This window comes from Alternaria atra (assembly GCF_907166805.1).
Source record: "Alternaria atra isolate CS162 genome assembly, contig: 35, whole genome shotgun sequence".
In the NCBI taxonomy this organism is placed as follows: Eukaryota; Fungi; Ascomycota; class Dothideomycetes; order Pleosporales; family Pleosporaceae; genus Alternaria; species Alternaria atra.
This window is the reverse complement of record NW_025091334.1, coordinates 572770-596021: the sequence shown is the minus strand read 5'-3', so window position 1 is coordinate 596021 and position 23252 is coordinate 572770. Positions and strand designations below refer to the sequence as shown.

The 23252-nt window shown below is 50.7% G+C and overlaps 8 protein-coding genes across 8 annotated transcripts; 2 read left to right on the top strand and 6 right to left on the bottom strand.

Moving 5' to 3' along the window:
- Positions 1-30: 30 nt before the first annotated feature.
- Positions 31-1594, bottom strand: ALTATR162_LOCUS11100 (uncharacterized protein; the record flags this gene model as incomplete). The annotated part of the gene is made up of 3 exons (XM_043318742.1): positions 31-1186; positions 1249-1426; positions 1486-1594. 3 exons carry the CDS (start codon positions 1592-1594, stop codon positions 31-33), a joined length of 1443 nt encoding a protein of 480 aa, XP_043174677.1.
- Positions 1595-3122: 1528 nt separating this feature from the next.
- ALTATR162_LOCUS11099 (uncharacterized protein) lies at positions 3123-3734 on the bottom strand (the record flags this gene model as incomplete). The annotated part of the gene is made up of 2 exons (XM_043318741.1): positions 3123-3409; positions 3461-3734. 2 exons carry the CDS (start codon positions 3732-3734, stop codon positions 3123-3125), a joined length of 561 nt encoding a protein of 186 aa, XP_043174676.1.
- A 3884-nt stretch (positions 3735-7618) lies between these two features.
- ALTATR162_LOCUS11098 (uncharacterized protein) lies at positions 7619-9461 on the bottom strand (the record flags this gene model as incomplete). Its single annotated transcript, XM_043318740.1, has 3 exons — positions 7619-8236; positions 8279-9109; positions 9165-9461. 3 exons carry the CDS (start codon positions 9459-9461, stop codon positions 7619-7621), a joined length of 1746 nt encoding a protein of 581 aa, XP_043174675.1.
- A 696-nt stretch (positions 9462-10157) lies between these two features.
- Positions 10158-10749, top strand: ALTATR162_LOCUS11097 (uncharacterized protein; the record flags this gene model as incomplete). Its single annotated transcript, XM_043318739.1, has 3 exons — positions 10158-10380; positions 10434-10655; positions 10700-10749. The coding sequence occupies 3 exons, from the start codon at positions 10158-10160 to the stop codon at positions 10747-10749; spliced, it is 495 nt and encodes a 164-aa protein (XP_043174674.1).
- A 350-nt stretch (positions 10750-11099) lies between these two features.
- Positions 11100-11969, bottom strand: ALTATR162_LOCUS11096 (uncharacterized protein; the record flags this gene model as incomplete). The annotated part of the gene is made up of 3 exons (XM_043318738.1): positions 11100-11282; positions 11341-11607; positions 11763-11969. The coding sequence occupies 3 exons, from the start codon at positions 11967-11969 to the stop codon at positions 11100-11102; spliced, it is 657 nt and encodes a 218-aa protein (XP_043174673.1).
- Positions 11970-12517: 548 nt separating this feature from the next.
- ALTATR162_LOCUS11095 (uncharacterized protein) lies at positions 12518-15525 on the bottom strand (the record flags this gene model as incomplete). Its single annotated transcript, XM_043318737.1, has 2 exons — positions 12518-15221; positions 15380-15525. The coding sequence occupies 2 exons, from the start codon at positions 15523-15525 to the stop codon at positions 12518-12520; spliced, it is 2850 nt and encodes a 949-aa protein (XP_043174672.1).
- Positions 15526-15998: 473 nt separating this feature from the next.
- ALTATR162_LOCUS11094 (uncharacterized protein) lies at positions 15999-18164 on the top strand (the record flags this gene model as incomplete). Its single annotated transcript, XM_043318736.1, has 1 exon — positions 15999-18164. The coding sequence occupies one exon, from the start codon at positions 15999-16001 to the stop codon at positions 18162-18164; it is 2166 nt and encodes a 721-aa protein (XP_043174671.1).
- Positions 18165-20254: 2090 nt separating this feature from the next.
- ALTATR162_LOCUS11093 (uncharacterized protein) lies at positions 20255-21832 on the bottom strand (the record flags this gene model as incomplete). The annotated part of the gene is made up of 1 exon (XM_043318735.1): positions 20255-21832. The coding sequence occupies one exon, from the start codon at positions 21830-21832 to the stop codon at positions 20255-20257; it is 1578 nt and encodes a 525-aa protein (XP_043174670.1).
- Positions 21833-23252: the final 1420 nt, after the last annotated feature.

The window sequence follows — 23252 nt, the reverse complement described above, 5'->3', positions numbered from 1 at the left end:
TTCTCAAAGTAGCATGCGAGTTGGCCAACATCAGAGGTGTGTATCCATCGTCATGTCGTTAATCTGCGGTCCCATATTACCATACAGGTCGAAGCTGTCGAACCAAGCCTGAGAAAATCGATAAACAGACATATCGACTTGCTGCTGATCGTACATTTGTTGTAAATCAAATACCGATCCTCTGAATTCGTTCTCGATAGCCAGTGGCGATGAGTTAGACACCATTCGATCGGTTCCAATAGGCTGAAGATATGACGCGTGGTTCCATTGAGAAGGCTGGATCAACTCATCTGGATGTGTTTCTGCCGTCAGCTCAGACCGGTCACAGTACTGCTGGTCACCGTCTCTCGAGTAGTTGTTCGGCAAGTGGGTGGCGGCAATGGGGTTTGTACTAAATTTGATAACGTCGATCAGAATAGCATCACTTAACCTGTTGAAGACATCGACGCAGCGTTGCAACGGCTTCCATCTTTCTGAAACCGCTACAAGGACGTTCGAGCACGTGCGTGTATCGCTGACCACTTCCATGGTGCTTGGATTCTTGTTCAGCAGCCCGCTTGATTGGTGACCCTGCTGTCTGCGACTGGCCTGGCAATGCATCGTCACAGCGTACACATATGACAACCCTGCTATGAACAAAGCTTGTAGTGTAAGCCAACTGTGATTCAGGAGCCCCATACGATGGAGACTGGCATATGAAGATATGGAAGCCTGAGAGGAGGTAAAAATCGCTTGCACCGCAACTGAGTCCCTAGACGTGTCCAGTGTAGGGGATGGCCGATGAAGCATTAGCACGGCATTATGATATATCATCTCGAACCAAGTAGGTGATGTGAAGCAAGATGAAGGTCCGGCGTCATCCACAGAACCTGAAAGAGCGACCCTTTCGGCATCCAGCCGCCAGGCCTTAAGTTCGGCTGCGAATTGATCTCTGCGGTGGCGGAGCTCATCATCCGACTGATTTTTTCGACCTCGGTTGTGCAGTGTTTCGATAATGTCACCACAAAGTAGGCGATACTTGATGATCTGAACGAAGATCGAAATGCGGCGGCATGTGACCAGATGCTCGGCCATGGGCATGTCGACACCAGAAAGCAGGATCTCGTCGCATAGATCAGATGGCAGAGCCGTATCCATGTCGTCATTGCGGATTGCGAGGGGTCTACCTAGTATGTTGCTGACTATTCTGTTATGTTATCAGCTGAGTTTTCCTCCCAAATTCTCTCGTGTTAAAAGTTTCAAACGCACCTGTCCATGGCCACGATGCTCCAAAAACAAAGCCGGGAGACCTCTTGCTGGACAAGACTGGCACTCAGTTCTGTATTCCTTGTGGACACATCTGAGCGTTTGTAAGGATAGGCAGTTTCACAGTGAAGGCCAAGCTCGAGGGCGATTCTGCTTCCCACTCCCACTAAATGCCACATGCCTGTATAGTCTTTAGATCAAGCGACTTCTGGTCCAATTCATGGAGATGTAGCAACATACTAGCTGAGGTGTCTTGCATGGAACTGCTCATGCGATACTGAATCAAGAGGATAACTGCCTGGAGGGCACCACGCCCTCCCTTTTCTAAGACTGTCGAGCCCTGCTTCATCGCCCGTGTGTAATGACTATGGGCACTTGGTAGCCCTTGCCGATCGGACCCACAGATACTGGCCGTGGCGATAGCAAGCACTATGTCAAAGATAAAGGCTTCGCTTGCGGAGCGCGTGTAGGAAGTCACGTTTGTGCTGTATGCTTCCGAAAGCATCGCCAAGAGAGTGGCAGGGCGGACCACAGGGTAGCGTAAGTGGTCATGGTTGAGATATGATAGTACAAGTCTTCTCGCTATCTGTTCAGATGGTAGGTCGCGACCGAGCTCTATAGCCGAAGCTGTTGGATATGTAGTTTCATTGTCACCGGGTGGTGTTGTCGACCGTATTGAAGTTTCGATGTCTACATTGGCTCTAATGAAGTTCGCGAGGAGAACGCCACTCGAGGATCCTAGGTAGTTCCTTTCTCCGGACGCATTGATCGACAGGTATGATACTTCTCCCGCGACGTCGGCAGATGTATGATGCTGCGGACTGCCGCTATCATTCGTAGAAAGATTGCCCTGGATTACGATGGGAGTATTTTGGCCTCCAGGGGATATTGGGCCAGCCCTATTCTGCTGCACAAGAGTCCTGTTCTGAACTTCTAAGCGCTTGATCCTGCGCTCAAGCGTGTCTACATGGGCCTGGCTGTAGGTGCGTGCTTTCGTCCGATCAGTGTAGCGACACTCCGATCCATTTAGGCTGCATCGCCGACATGGAAGAGTTTTGTCACATCGGACCTTTCTCTCGTGACAGTGATCGCACCTGCACGTCGACGTCAGCGTCCTAGTTCGTGCCGAAACCCCTTGTGACCAACCGGGAAATGGGCTACGAAGACTTACGCTTGCATGGCTAGGATCGTGCCCTTGAGCTCCAGGGACCATGTTTCGAACCTCGGAGCCCAGATCCGAGGGGTCGGGGTGTGGGAGCGAGATGTGGAGTAAGAAGAGATAGGCTGGAGCGGGTGAGCGTGAGGAAGGACGACGCTGCTCGGTGCTCCGCTCCGCTAAGAATGTCGCGACTAGCTGGCCGAGATGTCGGTATAAAAGTATTGTGGAGATAGTTCGGTTGGTGCAGAAGCAAGAGTCAGGACTTGAAAGCGGGTGAGCAGTAGCGTGAAGCGGCCTCGGCACTCCGCGACCGAGGATAGAGAGGTCGTTTTGAGTCATGAACAACTACGCCAGTATGATGACGCCGATGTTCCAACGGCAAAACTAAGCATGCCCGCGATAGTCGCTATATACTGTAGGGTATCATGTTTTTCATAAAGTATACATATGACATCTCGTACCCGGCTCACGTGCCTGATGTGCCGCTTGCGTGGTGCGTCGTTCGCACCGCTCGCGTCGCGGCTGTCGTTAGCGTACGATACCCAAATGCAGTGGTTACCTCCCCCGGTATGTGCAGTGAACGAAGGAAGCATACTCTTCAATCCACGAAGGCCATCCTTCAGCGTCTTGCGCACTCGCCCTTATTTCCGTCCTGCATTTTATGATTATGTAAAGAGTATTTCCAGAAACATTAACATTAAAGCAGGGTCGACGCCCTCTACGTTCGCGCATTCAACCACGCTGACGCTCTCTCATCAACAGTGACACCCAAGCCATGCGCTTGCTGCTTCGACGTATCGTGAGCGAATTCTCCCTGTACTGCTTTTGGAGTGTTTTCTGGCGACTCAAGCTCTCCAGCCGCCGAACCTCCATGGAGCTCGGCGAACCCATCGGTAGGTTGCGAGTAAAGCTCAGATCTTGTTGTATCCCCTATCATTTCCTGAGGGTCATTTTGATAGTATTCCCATTTCTGTTGCGAGTTGCCCCAAGTGTATGTCAGAGGTGCTGCACACAGTCAGTAACGAGACTCTTTAGGTCGATTGTACAGAGACGCACACGAGAACCCTGTGGATGTTGTAGGCGATGCCAGTTCCGCCTTTGGTATCACCGAGTTGTCCGCTTCTTCCATCTCGACACTGTTTTTCTTCTGGTTGCGCCGCCGGTAGCATAAAGAGAGCACAACGGCTGCCATGATAATCAGGAAAGCGAGTGAGCCTCCAACAGCACCTCCAATGACCGCACCAGAGACTCTACTGGGGCCGGCGGCAGCTGCAGCCGTAGGCGTATTGCTGGCGGTTACAGATGTGCTGCTAGCTGTTGAAAATTCCATGGGTTTGGGAACAGTGGACGAAAGCGCGACATTCAGATCATGGAAGTAGTAGTACTGGTCTGGTCGATCTCAGAATGCTGGTTCCAGTTTTCCAGGTGGGCATGACGAATTGTTGATGCACGGATCCTCGTTGCAACACCCCCAGAATGTTGGCGCCATCCCACAGGTCCACATGGGTGTCTGACCACCGCAAGATCCGCCGGGCGACAGGTTAGCGAGTGATGTAGAGCGACCTGCCGGTCGTAGTATGTCACCAAAGCAGCCATTCTTGCACGGATCCGACATGCAGCACCCGACAAACTTGGTCCCGGTCTCACACGCGTACCTGATCATGGTCAGATCTGTACTCCGTAGTGCTATAAAGACACGCTTTGGTCTTTAAGATCATCCCCGTTCTGGTGCTGGATCTTCGACGTACCAAGTACCTCCGCGGGGACAAAAGAAGTCTCCTGGCTTAGCTGCTGTATAACTAGGATCTGCCATGTTCAGGAGTCCTTCTTGAGAATGAAAGAACGACAAACTTGCAGGAAGTCAAGGTCTCAGAGAACAATGGAACCATATGATCAGGGTGAGGAACGTAGGGGCGCGAAATAGGCCTCAAGCACCCAGCATACTTAACAGCTCACGATTGCAGCTCCAAGAAAGCTAAGTGTTCGCGAGCCAGAATAACATCATTGCGTTGTTGTAAGGGATCTCACAACGGTTGTGGCGAAAGATGCCTTTGTTGATCTTAACGAAGGGCCCCTAAAAGGCCGGCGATGCGACCCGGATTGGAGTGGCGGCCTGTTAGTCTGTCATGGCTGCGAAGGGAGGTAGGTTTTGGGTGAGAAGCTTGAGGATATAAGTTCGCCTGCTGTAAGCCATGCGTAGCTGCAGAGGGAACAGCGCGCAAATCGAGCCTATGAAACGTTGAAGACGGGAAACCTGGGGCCGACGAGGCTGGATTTTGGTGCAAATTAGACCTCAAGATGGCGTGTGGAGCGAATCCTTCAAAGCGCACTTGTTACTCGTTACACTCTGGCAGAAACTAAGCTACTCGTGATGATTGATGAACTCATTGAGCGGATGTGAGTGAACTGCAAATACCAGCGAGAAATCGATTGCACTAGCTGCGAGCAAAGGTTTGAATACTTGATTGGGCCGATTCACCAGCTGCTTCACCAAAGGCATATCCTCCCCAGGGCATGCAAGGCATGCGTATCGAAAGTCCAAGTCTTGATTCGTTCAATTCTCGCAGTCCAGTATAATATCCGCGGTACCAAAGCATGCGCAGCTACGCAAGGGCTCCCTTCAACGGCATACCATTTGCGGCTATGCTAAAGCATGGAACTTGAGGCAGCGAGCGACGGCCTGCAATATTTGAAAGAGGCCTCGTGGTACTGATGCGGTAACAGCTGGCGCCGACAAAGTGTATGCCCATTCTGGAGGTTTCCAATGTTGTTTGTTTGTTTGCTCAATTGGTTCCTACTTGGTTTTAACCGCGTTCTTCGCAAACCGGGATATGGTAGCGCAGCCCATCTGCCTGGGGACCTCGGTGTGGGTGGCCCCGCTGGCGCCCGTCGTCAATGCTGCGCTACGTTCGCTCCCTGCCGATCAGACCATATCATCGTTGTCGCAACGCCATGAAGAGTGCGCATATCTCGGATGCTGATAGCCACGATGTATTTACGCGGAGGTCAGACTTGCAGGACAGAATGATTGCAGCAGAAAGGGAGTGTACACGCTCCTTCATATATCCCAGTCCCCAAGATGCGCTTTGTAGCCCATCCTCTTGCTGTGGTAAAAATCAGTGGTCCTGATGCTGTTTTTGGCTACTACTTGCAAGCAAAAGCCGTTGATGGGCACAGGACTTATCCGAGGCTGAGGCGCAATCCACTATGTGAAGCATGTAGGATACGACAGATGTACCAAAAGCGGCACTTTACGGTGCACCAACCGGGTATCCTAATTATCAAGATGCTATGGTCGCATGTGGAAGAATTAGAGTGCTGATACAACATATCCCAGGTGCTGAAAATCTCAGTAGTAAAAACTCCAAGTTTGGACTAATTAGCATCTCGGAGTAAGACTCGGCATAATTGATGAATCCTACACGTAGGAGCGCTTAGAGTCGACATTTCCCAATCACGAAGGATAAACGCTTTTAGCTCATACCTCTGCCTGGCTTCCTTCTCGCTGGTCATTGAGACACTCCGCTGAGTGAAGAATCGCTTCCCAATCCACGCACCGTTATCACGCAATCATGACCTCTCCAATTGAACAAGTACCAACTGACGTCTTCGCCTGTATAACCGAATACCTCTTTATGGGCGACCTATGCGCGCTGAGCCGCGTTACAAAAGCATACCACACCGTTGTGCAGCCTCTTCTCTGGACCGTGATTGAAATGCACGGGTCGGGCTTCCACGTGGAAAGCGCTCACAACGAGCTCCGTGCCGAAGAAGCCACAAGGCGTACGATCCCACCTTACAATGTGGACGGCCGAGCGCGCGGTCGAAGCGAGGAGTTTCTGAAGATGATTTCAGGCGATCAAACGTGGGGGAAAGAGCTACGCGAAGGGAGGGGGAGGAACTAGGCACGTTGGTGCGATGGCTTTGTTTGCCGACAATTATCAAGGCCCCGAGTACTTTGGCCCAAACCTTCGCGCATTTCGTGAATCTGGAACATTTAGAGATCTCGATGTTTTGGGAGCCAAATCCGAGCATGGATGTTTTCCAGGCGCCATTGCCGGGATTGCAAAAATTGACGACGCTGAAATTGCGTGGCTATTTCCCCAAGGACTTTGTTAGGTGGCTTCTCATGCAACCTGAAGGGGTCGAGGAGCTGCAGTTGGCCGTTTTGGATCGGCCAGTAGGTAACTCGAATTGCGCCGGGGGAAAGAATCAGGTAAATCCGCCACCGCTCGAGAATCAAAGACCGAAGGACCCTAAAGATATGACCGAGGATGAGCTCGCGAACGCGGACGAGCATGAAGACTTAACGTCATGCAAATGGGTTGCGCCTCGTCCACTTGCATGTCTGACGCCTGAGATTATGTCACGATTGATCAACCTTAAAAGGTTGTATCTCTGCAAGCCTAGCAACGGACCGAAGATTGATGACGATGTTCTGCATTTTTCCACGTTCTCGGATGAGCGGATTTTCCAAGAGTGGAACACGCTGTTAAGGGCGACTCGAAATACACTGCAGCATCTAACCCTGGATCAACGACCTGTCGCGCAGGAAAATGTGGCGCATGGATCCAGAAACAAGGAGTATATGCGACAATGCGCAAATAGCCCTTCTTATACCCGGTTTGTCGAGATGGTGCTTCCTGCGTTACTCGAGTCCAAGAGTTGCCCGAATCTGGAAGTCATCCGGCTGATTGGATTCGAGGCACACGATGAAGGCGTCGATGAGTTTTATCACAATTATGTGGATCACCCTAATTGCAGTGTCGATGTACCAGGCCAACTCCGAGCGGCGTTTCCAAATGCTGACGTGTCAGACTACACCGGTCGCCGGTTGATTAGCTGGATGGATTCTGGGGAGGTCATGCCTGGTAAGTAATCCCAAGATCTGAGGATTATGCAAGACCCGCAACTGTCCTGAGATGGCGTCCGCTACCCATCATATTATAGATCATCTAACTAACGTTTTATTTTCTGACCAGGTGGAGACGTGCTAGAGTCATCAAACAGTTTTGACTCTGATTCCGAATAGCAATCTCAACGAGAACGAAGGCTAGGCTATCGTTCATACTTGATCTACATATGCGGTAGTATGTGGAAGGACGCGCAAAGCATAGCAGATACAACTCAAAATGGAAACACTTGGCAGAAAAGAAAGGACATTGGATCCTAACGGCCAGAAAGAAGAAGAAGAGAAAGCCTAGCTTACACAATCTACTCGTTCCAGTTGTGGTATGCAACCGGCGAGATATCCTGTCCTCCATAAGCTGTACCCCCAAAGTCTAGATACCCCTGTGCACCCGAGTACGGAATCCGTGCGATCTCATCCCATTCACCCATAATCCACACACTCTGCATACCCATAATCATATGCTGCAAAACATGGCAATGTAGCATCCAACACCCCGCATCCTGAACACGCAACCTCCAGCAGCGCCAACCCTCGTCGTCTCCCGCCGTACCCCTTGAGCGATAACGGTACAGATTCGTCGTGTCGCGTTGCACAGGGTTGTAGTTCGCAAGCTTCTTCTCGTTCTCAACAGGGTCGTACGTCCCATTTCCACTTCCGCAGTCGTAAAAGTGGGCACCATGCAGGTGGAAAGGATGGAAGTCGAAGCCGCCGTTGTTATCCACGAGACTGCCTGTGTTTTCCAAGATAATTTCGATGACTTCGCCGAGTTTGGCGGGCCAAGTTAGTGTGTAGGGGTCCCAACCGCCGTTCTCCATGGCTGCGGTATAATTTGGCATTGCTGCAGGGCCGTTCTTGTAGATATCGACCAGGTATGGGGGGCTATTAGCCGAGTTTGTTTCGGTCCAGTTCAGGCCTTCGAGCTGCCATATGGTGGTTGATTGCCTGAGTTGCACATTACTTACGTGAACGCGGCGGGTTACTTCGGAAGCGTGGGGGAAGTTGTTGGGGACCAAGGGCTCGAGAGCGTATTCGAGAAAGTCATAGGTAGCGTTGGTAAGAGTCAGAGGGGCTACTGCGGGCGCAGAGGCGATCTTCGGTCCATTGCTTGGGTAGCGTAGGACACCGAAGCCAGTGTAGATGGCAGGCCGGTCTTTGGTCTCAAACTGGATGATGTAGTCGGTCTGGTTACCGAGTTCTTCTACAGTCTTTGTTTTAAGAAGCGCGTCGAAACGCTGTCCGGATGACACCATCATGTGGTCTATGGTGTAGGGTTTCGTATAATGGCCATCTGCCTCGATAACGTCGAGCTTGGAGTGGCCTTCGATACCGAACGAGACCATAGATATGGCTGTCGCACCAACAAAGCGCATGCGATAGGTCTTCCCAGGCTCCACATCGATCACCGGCAGTTGGCAGTTGCCCTGGCCAGCTTTTTCACCAGTAGCTACACCAATACCGTTCAATAGTACTGCATTTGTCTCGCCAGTCCAAACGAATGGTGTCGCAACGAGGCCATGCTCCATCGCCTCGTCAGCCTTGTTGTAGTAATCCTGGAGGAAGACAATACGCTCTTCGTCGTACTCAAATGGAGGAAGACCAAAGTCATCAATGATAAGCGGACCAGCAGCAGAGATAGCCTGGAAGCCAATGTGAGAGTGGTAGAAGTAGGTTCCCGCATCCTCAACTTCGGGGTGTATCTCGTAGTCGAAGCATCTGTGTGGTGCAATGGGCCACTGACTGACAGGCGAGCCATCACTGAAAGGTGCTGTGCGTTGAGTAAGGCCATGCCAATGCTGATTTATGTTAGACGCGGTAACTTCAAACATCAGTGTCTGGATTTAGTCATACCATTGTTGTGTTAAACTCCTCCATGTCATTGCAGACGCGCACCCAGCTCGTCTTCCCTGCTGGAAGACGCAACGTCGGCCCAGGAGATGTACCATTGACCAAAGCAGACATGCGATGCTGGCATGCTACAGTGTGGTTTTCGTATGTGACGGAGAGATAGAAGTCTGGGGTGAACCCTCCATCATGAGTATGGAGATGCGATTCGTTCTTTGATGTCGGATACGGTGCGTACGACTCTTCACCTACGACTGAATGCACTACTCCCAAGAGCAGGCCAAGAGCTAACTGGGTAAACATCTTGAATGAGATAAAGTGCAGATGGGCGTTGCCCGATCTCACAAGAAGGGATTCCCTATATAAATGGTGGCGGTATCTGGTTGTGCACAATCTGACATAGCTAGTCTACCGTGCTCGAACTGTGATCTACGTCAGCGATGCTGACGGCAAGGATGGACCCGTGAGATTCTATAGTACGGCCCAACGCCTCCAAGAGAAGTACCGAGATCCTGCCGAAGTCATGATGTTTGGATGCCACCCAGCCTGCAGCTTCGCACTCCATCTTGTAGAAACCTCCAAACGGTTCGCAGGGAAATCCGTCCAGTATGCTTAAGCGCAGCGGTCAAATTAAAGTTTCCAGATTCTTGTGGGGCCGAGTAGTCTTACTAACGCGGTATAAGGCATACGCTTGATAGGGGGCTTAGATCCGGTCCGAATGGTCGTTCTTTCTTGAAACCGCAATTACCGGATCGTCCGGAACATACTGTAGCACAGTAAAAACATACAAAATCATGGATCAGAAGCACACGGATAGTGAATAGCCTAAATGATGCTGGAGAAGATGCCGCTGCCCCTGATCATCAAACTATAAAATGCATCGACTCCAAATAGAACTTTGTTTACCTTCTACAGCCTCACCCAACGGCATTCCTCTCTATAAACGTTCAACGGTCCTGCTTTTCTGCAAGAACACTGTAGAATAACGTCAACGACAAAATGTTTACTAAACTCGCCCTACCCTTCCTTGCTATGCAAATGCTGGCATCCGCAACACCACACCAACACCGAAGGGCCGACGGCGTTGATATCACGAACCTAAACAGCAACGTCACATCAACAAGCGGGTCCGGCAATGTCGCGGCGGCAGGTAGTCTTACACCATTTGGCGACATTGGCGTAGGTTGCGGTATCAATTGGCAAGCCGACGTGTCGTACGGAGGTACGTTATGCGCATTTCCTTCCAACTCGCTCCAGCTAACACATGCGATATAGGTGGGCTTACAGCAGGGTCCAGCGACTTCGGTTTGGGCGGCGGCTTTAACATAACCCCCGAAGTCATTACAGTCGGAGCTGGGATTGGCTTGAACTCGGCGAACGCATCCGCAAACATACAATTTTCGGGCGCGAAAAATGGAAGCATTGAGCTGGTATTCGAAAGTTCATCCCCAATCGTGTGCACGCCGGGAACCAAGGATGGATTGTCGGTTGTGTCTTGTAAGACAGTGTGATGCTGTTCAATGTACAACCCAAGGTTCCAGCAATGCAATCCACCAAGTTCGAGCGCGAAGACCAGAAGAAGACGGTGTGATGTTCGGTGTGTAGTTGAGAGGAAGGAGACATGGGAAAGAGATGGATATGTACCAAGTGGTCTGTGCGATGAGCGGACCTTGTCGCGCCCGCATCTCCAATATTTTCTTGTGCTACGAAGAAGCTCGCTTTTTGGAGGATTAGAACTGAAGAGCATACGCTGTGTTTACTGTCAGTGTGCTTACAAAATATACGACGGTATATACTTTTACAGTACATCTTCAAAGACATGAAATGAGCTCTCTCGCACTTCGTACCGTTAGGACTCTTTGTCGCAATCCTCAGGATACATCGAATTTCTCCTCCAATGCACTTGCTTCATCTTCAGGTCCAGTATGCTCGATCGCGTCTTTAGCTCACGTCCGAGGTATTCTTCTTGAGGATGAAACCGAAGTACTGGAAACTGTCGCCTCCACCCATAATATCCATATCTAGATTCCACTCATTCTTCCGATTAAGGATAGGCTTGACAAAGTGCGGTTGCCGGTACGTGATGTAAAGAAAGACACCATCGTCTTTCAAGACCCTCCAAACCTTCTCACAGTCAGCATCCGCTCAAAGCTATTTGCATATGCCCATATTTTCCACTCACCTCACTGATGTACCTCCCGCTATTGTCCATAACCTCTTCAGGCGGACTCCAAGGACTGCCGTAAATCATGGCATCTAATGTACCTTTGTCAAAGGCGACATCCACGGATTTGCTATCGATGCTTTTCATATCCCGGACATCGCCAACTCTCCATTCTACCTGGGGTTTATCAGGGTGTCGCAATTTCATCAGATCCACGACCACCGCGGAGAAATCAATACAGAGCTGGTTCGTATATCCTCGCTCTAGAAGATCGTATGGGACGGTCTAGTAATGGGTCAGCCTACGAAGACGTGGTCGCAAAGATGACGTAGGTTTGTGTAGTTCAGTTCAGAACATAAAAACATGGAGAATGGCATCACTTGGGCATTGAGTTATGTGCAGCCCGTAGCAATTCAATTCTCAACCAGGGGAGAACCTACACTATCTCCGCTGCCCAAATGAAGAATTTTCGCATCTTTTCCTTCGTCGCACCTCTTATCAAACAAATGCTTTTTGAAGAATGGCTCCAGCTCATCGAAAGCGCGGAACCATTCGTGCGTTGGCTTATCACCATCAGCCTTTGCATACCGTTCGTCCCAAAACTCTGAGTGGCCGAGGGCTTGTGCCTCTTCAGAACTAGACGGCATGGTGTTCGATGCAGGTGAATGTCGACTTTCGCGCTTTAGGAAAAGAGTAGTATGAGGAAAAAGGCTAAGCGAATGCGAAGACTGGATTCAGACGTTGTGCAGTTGCGTCGCGGTTGTTACCCCTCTTTTCGTGGTAAACCTAACGCTTATCTTATCTGCCCACGAAAAAGTTCTGTTTTCCCAAGCTATACCCAGCAATAGTTCACCCGAAAGATATGTACTGTGTTCTACAATAGTGGGCCAATCACCTCATATATAACCTGTACACGAAGGTATTTTAGGGGTTGTTTTGGCGTTCAATGGTTCCATGAGTAGGTAGAACTCAGAAGAAACAGGCTTCCTCGTAAAAACCGCGATTGGAGTCTGAGGAAGAAGACCACGCAGCAACACGCATAGTGGCAGGCACCCGTCTCAGAGGTTGTTGAGCTAAAAACCCATCAATTGCTACTACGCTGATCATTGCACTTCATTGGAGCAGACTAGATGTGACAGCTTTCCCAGGTCTAAAGCAAATGCCCAGTATGCCAACCGATTCATACCTCTACTTTTTAACCTCCAGCGACCACGGCCAAGCCCTCGTAGATCTGTCTCCTGACCCTAGAGAATGTCGCAGCATCGTTATTCCTTGGATCCAGATTACCATAAGCCCCTCCATCGATCTCAATCTGACCGGTAGCCGTCTTTCTCACAGCCACCGTGCCGTTGATAACTAGCACACCCTCGCCCCTGAATTCCGCTTGCATGCCATTGGCATTCATGAGCTTCCTCAAATCGGCAAGACGAAGATCACCGACATGGAACGGTTGTGCGACGGATCGAACGGCGGTGGCCATATTCGTGGGGACAACGTCGAGGATGGGCGTATCATCGTTCTTGTCGCTAGACACAGGGACGGCGGGAGCGTCAAGACGGGCCTTCTTTTTCGCAGGCGTGTCCGCTTCTTCCTTGACTTCAGGTTCGAGGCTTGCGGCTGCGAGGCGGCCAGTGATGGCTACAACGCCCATGCCACGTACGTTCTGCCAGCGGAGGTTGCGCACCATGCTGCGGCTGAGCTTGACGCTCCAAGCATTCGTGTCGACACTGGCGTCAATCATCGTGCCCACAGTGGGTGTGAAGACATCGATGGCGTTGGCAGAATCGGTATTCGCATTCAGCGCTATGCGACTGATCTCTGCGAGCTCGAGAGTCTCGCCTTCCTCACCACCTACGAAGATCAGCTTGCGAGGCTTGATAAGCGGGATAAGCTGCTGAATCGTGCGGCGGTCGTGTAGGCCTGAGAAGTCCACAAAGGCAATGCGACACCGGATCTCCAGGGTTTCCGATTCAATAATGACTTTCGATGGACCCTCCACCTTGTCAGGGTCGTCTTCGGGTTCGCTGTCAGATTCTCCATCCTCGCCTTCTCGAAGTTCCTTGTCTTTTCGACGTTTCTGATTGGCGCTGGCTTTACTGGCGTCGGCGCTGTTTAATAGATCATCCCATCTCCTCTTCTGACCAACAGCATTCTCCTTCTTTGCTCCCTCGCCACGAAGAGCTTCTCCGGCAGTGTTGTCTTCCTCTTCAGCACGCGCAAAGTCTTCAGGGCGAATGAGATCACCAAAGTCATCCGCACGACGCTTCTTGGCCTGGAACGGAAACATCTTCTCCTTTCCTTTCTTTCCTTGCACTTCGTAGTCGTGAACGTTCTTGCGGCGTACAAGGACATTGACGCCCAATTCCGCGTCTGTCATACCAAGTTTGTTTCGCGCATGTTGGAGAGCAACGGTTGCATTGAGGGCTTTTCCTCGATATCCGTCACCAGAGCCTTCCGAGCTCTCCGACTCCGTTGATGATCGATCGTCAACAACATCAGCGGATGTCTCGAGCATGGCTGCATTGTCGCCGCCCATGGTGGTTTGCCGTTGTCTCTGGCCGGCAAGGAACTGCTGATAAAGCGGAACTTCGTCACCTTCGAGTGCGACTGCCCGTACAGTGTTGAGCGGCGCCTGATCGCCTGCGGCATCTATTACAGTGATAGAGGGAGCATCTTGTCCCGGTGATGCGTTGCGCTGGTTCCACAGCTCCCAGAGATATCTACCGAGGCCCTTCTTCTGAGCGCCCAGTTGACCAGCTCTTTCCGTAAGTATGACCAAGTTCTTCTCATCAGCGGCCAGGCTCCGTATAGCATCTTTTGAGAATCCCCACTCGAGCGTAGCATCGCTTGCCAAAATCACTCGCGGTCCAGTAGTGCCCAGCATGCGAGCTACACGTGTCTTACGCTCGACCAACGTTATGTGCTTGAAGTCGAACGGGACTCTCGCTCGATCTTCTTCTTTTCCGTTCTTATTCCTTCGATCTTGATCGGCAGCGCTGGCTTCAAATTCCTTCACAATGCCCTCCTCCATCCACTCCAACATACTCCGCACGTAGCGCATTGTTGCACCACCCGTCCTACTCGCTAGGTAGACTTTTGCGCTTCGTAGTGCACCGACACCCTCCGTGTTTGTTGCCTCCCGCTCCCATGTCTCTTCAAGGAGATATGCCAGTTCAAGTATACGTGCACTTGAGTCAGATGGGATCAGTACGGTTCCACCCTTGGCTACTGTATCCTGGATCATCTCAAGGAGGGCTTCGTCTCGCTTGTTGGGCGATCTGGCCACCTTAACCATACCGGTGTTCTTGCTACTGCAGATCAAGGCAGTTGGACGACGCAATTGTTCCAAGACTTCAGAGCCACCAGTGCCGGGTCCTCCAAGCCAAGCAGCTCCAGAGAGGACATGCTCCCTAGCCTGGTTCCAGTCGACGGCATAGACGACCGACTCCATACCATGCTGTATGTGCCATATTGAACCTCCTAAAGTGTGCCCAGCACTGTATGCGGTGATTGTTAGACCGTTGAGTGGAGGCGAATGAGGTGAAGGAATAGGCTGATGTGGTTGCGAGTATCGAAGGGGGTTGATGCGGGCGAAGTAATCGGCAATTTCTTGCGACGTAGGCGCTTGAAGAAGAATGTTAGGATTCTTCCCGCCCTTCAGTGCCGAAGAGAAGGAGTATGCGGACTCGCTGAGGGCTTCGGCGGGGATTATCGATGATGCAAGCGGCGTGGATTCGTACAAGTCTTGTAGTAGCGTTCGGCCGAGAGATATAACGGGGTTTGTCGCGTAGACGGGTATTCGTGTGAACAAAGGGAAGTTCTTGCAACAGTGTACGTAGGCTCCGAGATGCGCAGTGGTCGCGTGAGTAAGTAGGATGAAGGACAGGGTGGGGACATGTCTGGAGTGTCTAGATTAGTCGTCGTGTATGTATAGTGTATTGCTATATAGCGACTTTGCTACCCGCTGCCAGTGCTTCTTAGGCGCATGTGCTATGTATGAACAGTCCGCAATTCAACTGTCATCCACACTGCATTCGCAACCAGATCGAGGACCTACCTCTCAATTTCTTTAAGCTTCTCTACGCTGAAATCCTCGTCCCAACCAACATCGATCAAGATCTGTATGCCTCCATCGAACTCTAGCAATGACTGCGACGCTGGCGACGAGCTCTGCGCGCCCAGAAGAGGAGTAAAGTTGAACATGGTTGCAGTCGCTAATCAATATAACTCAGGCGATTCTTGGGCTCTAGGCGCATGGTGGTCACACGCTGATTATGGTTGTGAGGTGATGATGATTCTTGGATAGATGCTTGGGCAGTGAGAGAGCATGGCCGAACGCGTCAAAGCGCGCCCGCGTCGGAACTGGCGAAACATTTGATCCGCGCGTCTCACGTACAATCACGTGAGAACGCCAGATTCGAGATGAGCTGCCTTACACACTAGGCCCGAAGCGGCTTTGCCCGAGCGGCGCGTTGAACCCCAGACACGATGCTTTGCGACAACAAGGACGATTATCTATCAACCACTCGCTCAAACTCCACGCCGTCACTGTGAGGAAAGAACCTCACCCGGCATACACAATGGCATAGTCGTCGCATTCGCATTCGATTTCCGACGATATACGTTCTTTACCCAACTTTGACACAACAAACAAACCAACAGGAGTCACTATTACCATGACGGTGCGCAACACCACACAGCCGTCCTTCAACTTCCTCACTGGCGAGGAGGAGGAGCCAACGCCGGCGCCTGCGACTGCCAAACGAGAACCTCTGCGCGAAACCTTCCGAACCACATTGCGAGCCTCACAGAATGCGCCGCATACGGTTGTGCCTTCCGACCCCATCAACGAAGACCTACGCGCGCAACTCAACACCGTGCGATATGAGCTCGAGACGGCGAAACAAGAGAAAGAGATGATGAAGTTGGAGCATGCGCAAGAACTTCGAGACGCCCAAAACCGCGCCGATGCCGATTTCCGAAAAGCGCAGCAAGTCGAGGCATCGAATACTCTCACCACTAAGAAATATGATGCGCTGACCAAAGAAATGACTGAGGCGCAGACAAGGGCTGCCAACGAGCGGCAAGCACTGGAAAGGCGGTTGCGCGAGAGTCAAGAGAAGGCACAGTCGCTACAAGAGGAATACGACGAGGTTAAGGAGGAGTTGGCGACATCACAACGGCAGAATGAGCACAGGTACAACACGCTACAAACGGAACACAAGGCACTCAAGGACAGTGTAGAAGAGATGCATGCAGATCTACAAGCTAAAGTTGATGCTCTGCAAACGTCGCAGAGGAAGCTCGCGCAGAAAGAGGAGGAAGTCGGTCAAATGGAGGCCGAGGTGTTGCGCCTGAAGGCAATCACGGGCGACGCGGAAACACTGGCAGTTATCAAGAGGGAGCTTTCTGACCAAGTTGCACACATCAAAAAGCTGGAGACCCTGACTAGAGAGCAGAATACTGAGCTTAAGCAGTATCGGAAACAACACAAGGCTATCGAGGTAGTCGAGGAGGAGAAGAGGTCACTACAGACGAAGCTGCGCATGATGGAAGATCTAGAACGGCAATTGGGCGAGGCAGAGCTCAGGAAACAGTTCCTGGAAGAAGAGCGCGACTCGTGGACGTCATACCTTGAGGCGGAGGCAGAGATACATGGCGAGGTACTCTTCGAAACACCCCAAGACCTTGCGCGAGCCTTCATTCAAGAGCGCATAGAAAGGACCGATCTTCTCAATAGACTAGGCGAGATCAAACCTGAGCTCATTGTTAAGGAGGCCAATATACAAGCACTCGAAGAGGAGAAGGCCAAATTACAAGCCGAGATCCAGCAACTCAAGACAGCCGGAAACACGGCCGCGACAAATAACGCTGACGCAAAAGTACGGGCCCGGCTTGAACGACAGAAAGCTTTAGCAACCAAGGAAGTCGACTTCCTACGCGCTCAAGTCAAAGCTTTCGACGACGAAGAGCGTGAGATGCAGCCTGACACATTCGATGCCGCAAAATCCGAGCGGATAAAGGAGCTTGAAGATCTTGTCGATCAATATCGCAAGGAGATTGATACTCTACAGAAAGAATTTAATAGCCTAGAGAAACCTGCTCCCGCCACGACAGGCCAAAAGCGCGCTCTTGACACTAACGAAGACGACGAACGCGTAGGCGAGCTACGCCGAAAGAACCGCCAATTACAAGACGACCTTAACACTCTGCAAAAGAAGATGAAGCTCGTCGAATCCGAATACAAAGCGCAGCACTCGCAGCTTAAGAAGCTAAAGGAATCTTCACGCACGCGCGTCCTAGAGCTAAAATCTAATCCTACCGCCGACGCCGAAGCCCTCAAATTGAGTACAGTGCGCACTCTCCGCGAAGCCAACGTCCAGCTCATCGACCAGCTCGAAAACCAAAGAACACCGCCTTCCAACGTCCCACTCGCCACGCTTGATGCCGCTAGAGACGAGCTCGAAGAACTGAAAGCCCAACTCGCCTCCTCGTCCAAGAAAATCGTGCGTCTAAAACAGATCTGGACGGCGAAATCTCTCGAGTTTAGAGAAGCTGTTGCCTCGATCTTGGGCTGGAAGCTGGATTTTATGCCCAACGGGCGGGTCAAGGTTACCAGTATGTTCAAACCTGCGGATGAGGAAGGGGAGAATAGCATAGTGTTTGATGGCGAGAATGGGACAATGAAGGTCTCGGGTGGAGAGCAGAGTGTTTTTGCGGGCGAGATACGCGATCAGATTGTGTACTGGGTTGAGGGAAGGAAGGAGATACCTTGTTTCCTTAGTGCGCTGACGTTGGAGTTTTGGGAGAGGGGACCAGGTGGGCAGACGATGCACGGTTAGGGAGATGAATATGCGTGGCACGGTTGTATGGCGCATGGCTAACATGAGTTCAATGAAGATTCTAATATGCCTAGGCTAGTAGGCAGAGCCTGAATATACTTGCGACTGAAGGGATGGAGGTTGATGGTGGTTTACCAAACCGTGAGACTATGCTCAAAGAGACCGAGGTGAATGTGTTGAACTTTACCATACACGGAAGCCGAATTGTTAGTTGCTCACCTGCACTGTTTCGTGGTGTATCAGTTATGAATTTGTGGTCTCTGATGTGTGAGCGATCGGCTCGTATTGCATGCAGGCTGTAGAAAGAGAAGGCTAAATTGCGCGACTAAGTAAGGTGTACAGGTTCAATGAAGTGAAATGAGTGATAGAAGACGCCTGGCCGGGCAATATGCGACGAGACGTGTCCTTTATCCCAGGATAAGATCCACTGGCTCCTTCTCTTGATCTTGTTCCCACACGTCTGCAGCGACCGCCCCGCTTGCCTTCGGGTAAGCAATACCATCGATCCATCCGATCCACAGCACGAAGTAGCATGCTCGATAGGCATTGAAGAGCACCGAGCCTGCTAATTGAGGCGGAGCCAAAGACTCGTTCTAATCCTCTCTAACAACGAATATATCTGCCCTGTATCCTTGGCAGGTCGCCACAAGCTCCACCGAGCATAAAATTTCGGAGAATCCAGGTACTCCCATCTCTTTCTTGTCACGAAGCATTATATAGCCGACATGTTGGCCATTTGGTCGTGTGAGTCATATGTAGCAATCGCGTCCGTCGCATCTGCCCTATATACGCGTACCCGTTATGATGTGGCCGGACAGATACGCGCGCCCAATTCTAGTGGAAAGATATGCTGTTTGTAATGATAATGTCTTTCAGTCGTCATCATTGAACTTTGAGACGGGGAAAGGATACCAGTAACGGCTGTGAGACTCCTTGCTGAACTTCAAGTGACATTGCTGTTTCAATAAAAAGTCTGGCTTGACCTATCCTGTAAGATCAAGCTCATTGGAATCTTCCTCATCATCTCAAATGCGTTTTCATCCAGCCGGAAGCAAGGCTGAAGTATCACGCACTAGGAGTCAACATGTATACCAGCCTGGGCTGATTCATCTCCTGTTGGAGGATAATGGGGTAGATACTTTGCACAACCGTGTACCCACGATACACAGCGAATCCACCCGTAGATAGCGATAGCCAAGAAGCTTCATAATTGCAAACGTATCCCTAAATGTTCGCAGAACCCTTAGTGTCTGCGAGAAATTTCGGTTCGATGATATCTTCTTTCCTGGGAAGTAGTCGCCTCCTGCACATGAGACCGTGATGCATATCACAATACGCAATTCGACGCCGCAGTACATCAAGATCAATTCACTGCTGATTGACGAATAATAGGGTCCCTGAATGACCGGGAACATCTTCTCTGTGAACCAATTTCTAGAGTTTCGGATCGAAAAGAGTACCGAGCGCTTCGGGTGATTGAGAAAATGCCCCGAAGGACAATTCTGTCATATTCCTAAATGCGTTGGTACCGCAACGCGGTGGATCTTTTATCCCACTCTATCTTATTCGGGTGATGATAAGTCCAGTTTCTCTTAACAGTTCCGAAGAGTCCAACATGCGCACAATCCTCTCGAAAAAGATCCCCCATATTTCCCAGCGTCTACTCCGTATCTTCTTCAGTGGAAGCACTGAAAAGTACCAATATACGAGTGCAAGTATGGCATGCGCTCTAGGAAGAGTTGGACCATTCTCTCCGTAGCGACATCACTGGTAGCAGCACAAGCATTCGCTCCCAAGAGCATTGCCGAAAAAGCTCTTGTTTACGATTGTAACCGAGACATGTGTACGATGAAACAACTCATCTACAGGTGTAGCGGGGTAGGGGTTTCCTTACTGAGAGATGGCGATAAGATCATGAGGCTTGTGCGGGGCAAGTCACAGTGTCATCACTCTCACATGAGGCTGTCTGATGAATGGGCGGCAGAAGGCAGGCTGTTTTTCTCATACACACACTAAGAATGAGATGTTTGTGCCCAGATCGTGACAACTTAATCGTACATATCATAGACGGCAGTGTATAAACAGATGCCTCAGATCGAGAAGTTCGTCATTCCAGACGGTGTATCCCATAATGCATCCCAGGAGAAATCGAAAGCATTCGGGTCCAATATGTCAGATAACAAGAAGCTCGCGTCGTCAAAGTTGGGCATCACCGGCACATCGCTCCCATTCCCATTAGCAACAATGCTAGTGAGCTCTGTTTCCGACGGCTGTGGCACCTCTCGTGCGTTTAGCGATGCGATCTTCGACACAGGATCAGCGCACCGTTCCAGCACATAGTTTGCGAGATCCCAATCATAGTTGTCTCGTGCATGCTGAATGTGCGCAATGACACGTTCAAGGCGTGCGACAGATGTGTTCCGTATCTCAGGGTCTTGAGTTTCCACAGTGCATCGAAGCGACACAGTGATGGCGTGTACCAAGAGATGAGTCGCATAGGGTAGCCAGAAGTCCAGGAATTGGGTCTCACCCATTGTCAATATGAAGTCGAGGACTGCCGACGATGCGATGCGCAGTTGATCCATCCGGTTCCGCCCTATACTACCATCTCCATCGAGAACTGCTGCGCGGAAGATGACGCGGGCAAGTACAAGCCTGATTGAGAGGAATGAGAGCCACAGCATGGGCGTGCCTGGACGGTTCGGAAGAGGGAGCCATTCAGGAAGCTGTGCTTCCAAGTCGTTCAGTTCGTGCTTGAAACGATCAATCTCCCGGGCAAGCTGTATCCGATCTGGGTTGATCTGGTAGACGAAAGGCAAGATTTCCGCAAGCAACTCCGTCAAAGAGCATAAATGTATAAAGCAGGTAGTAGTTTGCTTCTGCTGCGAGCTCGCCTTGTTACCAATAAGCGACGTCACAGTTGGGCGCGGGACGTCGTAGTAGCCTTTTGACACATAAGGCGGTGCGCCATATGCAACACTAGACCACTGATCGGTAATGAGAACACACCACCAGAGTCGCATTCGAACCGACTTTTCGTTCTCCGTGATATTCCACTTTGATGGATCCCTGTGTAGCCCGAATGTCTGGGCCAATGAAACTGTCCGGCCACATAGAGTGATATTGCCGATAATAGAAACCGAAGGCCGTCCAACCTGATCGAGCACAGCAGCTTGTATAGTAGACATTCCGGGGCTGAGAAAGTCTTCTAGCGTTGCTGAGATGCCCTTATTCCAGACGTAGTATGAGTTTGGTTTGGGGTGCATCTTCAGGGTATCCGATTTTGTCCAATGTGGTGACGCCAATGCGTAGATCACACACATTAAGTTGTTTGGTACTTTGCCGTATTGACCAGTTCGCAGCGTCTCACACATCTCTTCATCTAGGATGGGGAAATGATAATGAATGTGATTGAAATAGAGCTCCACCACTTCTCTCTTGAAAGGCCCCATGATCTGTTCAACGATCTCAAGTTGCTCTCTTCCACATCCACTGTTGGGCGGTAGGCCAGTGCGAAACCTTGGGACAGTCAGATACACCACCGGGTCTTTCGCATCGTGTAGAAGTGTCTGGTAGTTGGAAGATTCCACTTCGCCCTCCGCTTTGCGATGCTGCGAAATATGTCGATTGAAGATGTCTATATCTTCAGCAAAATGTGGTGCAAGCATAATAGACGCGGACGGGTTGTTATTGGTTTTGTGTAAGATGGGCGCTGAGCGAGGTCGAGAAGGGCCGTCCTCAGGCTCGCTGTGCCGTCGCCGCTTGGAGGGCCGTCGGTCAGAACCCTCATCTGTAGGAGAACTGGTCGTTGAATTCTCGACATATTGGCACTTGAGCCGTCTTTCCCGGCATGATAGACATGGTTCTCCAGGAATGTCGATGTGACATCGGATCTTGCGCGAGCGACATCTTGTACAGGCCGGTACTTTGTGCGAGCGATATGGCCTATTCTGAATGGGAGCAGCGCTGGCCATCAAAGGGAGCTCTGATCGATTGAAGATCCTTGATCCTGGGTGAAAGCTCGAGTGGCAGATTGAACCGGATGTGCGATGTTGCAGTAGAGTCCGGATCCACAATGGTCAGACGTGGAAGCAGCAATCGCGGTGAGAATTCTCCACTGCTTCAGAAGATTGCTATCGACTTGGATTGCATGATGAGGAAATCCGAAAGACGGGATGCAAAGAAGCTATGGATCGGTGACTGGGCGCCGGTAGCGCAACGACCTAGCCTGCCCCACTTATTATGCGCCCAAGCTCCAGCTCCTGGGAGGCTGTCAAGCTCTTTCCCCATAGCTGCATGCAAGCTTCACATGCAAAACTCCCCCACCAAAATTCACTATAACGTGCATCTACACAGAATATTCAAATGTGATATACGTGCCGACTATGTTTTCGCATCACAGTTTTCAACTGTCCCAACCCTCTTCGAGACGGTATTTCAGCATGCCATCACACTTTTTCGATCTCCGAATCACATGTCCAGTACTCACGAACGTATCCTCAGCAGCCATGCTGAAAGCAATCTCACTGTTCCCATAGCACGCTTGGGCTGCAACGATTGCCTCCGATCTTTTCCAGATTCCACACGTATACATGGATCATTCAACATAGACTGGGTTCCACGCTCGTTAGAATCGCGACCCATTCGTGCGTTACGTCCGGTATATATATACTTTCGCACATCGCATCGCCGTAGCTCCCGGCAGAACGCAGCCCCTATAGATGTAGATACTGGAACCGTGTAAGGAAGCTGGGCTGGAAATGGTCGCATTGAAGGGAGGTAATTTGTTGGATGATCTTGTGCGTTGTCCTTTATCATGATCATTAAATGCAAGTCTAAACTTTTCTGGCAACATAGATGATGGGAGATTGCTTTAATGGGCACACTAGGAAAACCAATATGTCAACGAAATAGTGAGTCGCATTACTACTGGTGAAGCAAAAAGAATAGATATTTACGTTGCATAAGCATGAATTGAATGGTTGTTGTTGGTGCGCCACTAGAGTCCAGCCACCAAAAAGCAATGCCTTCCGCCAGAATTGAACTGACGACCTCGTCATTACTAGTGACGCGCTCTACCACTGAGCT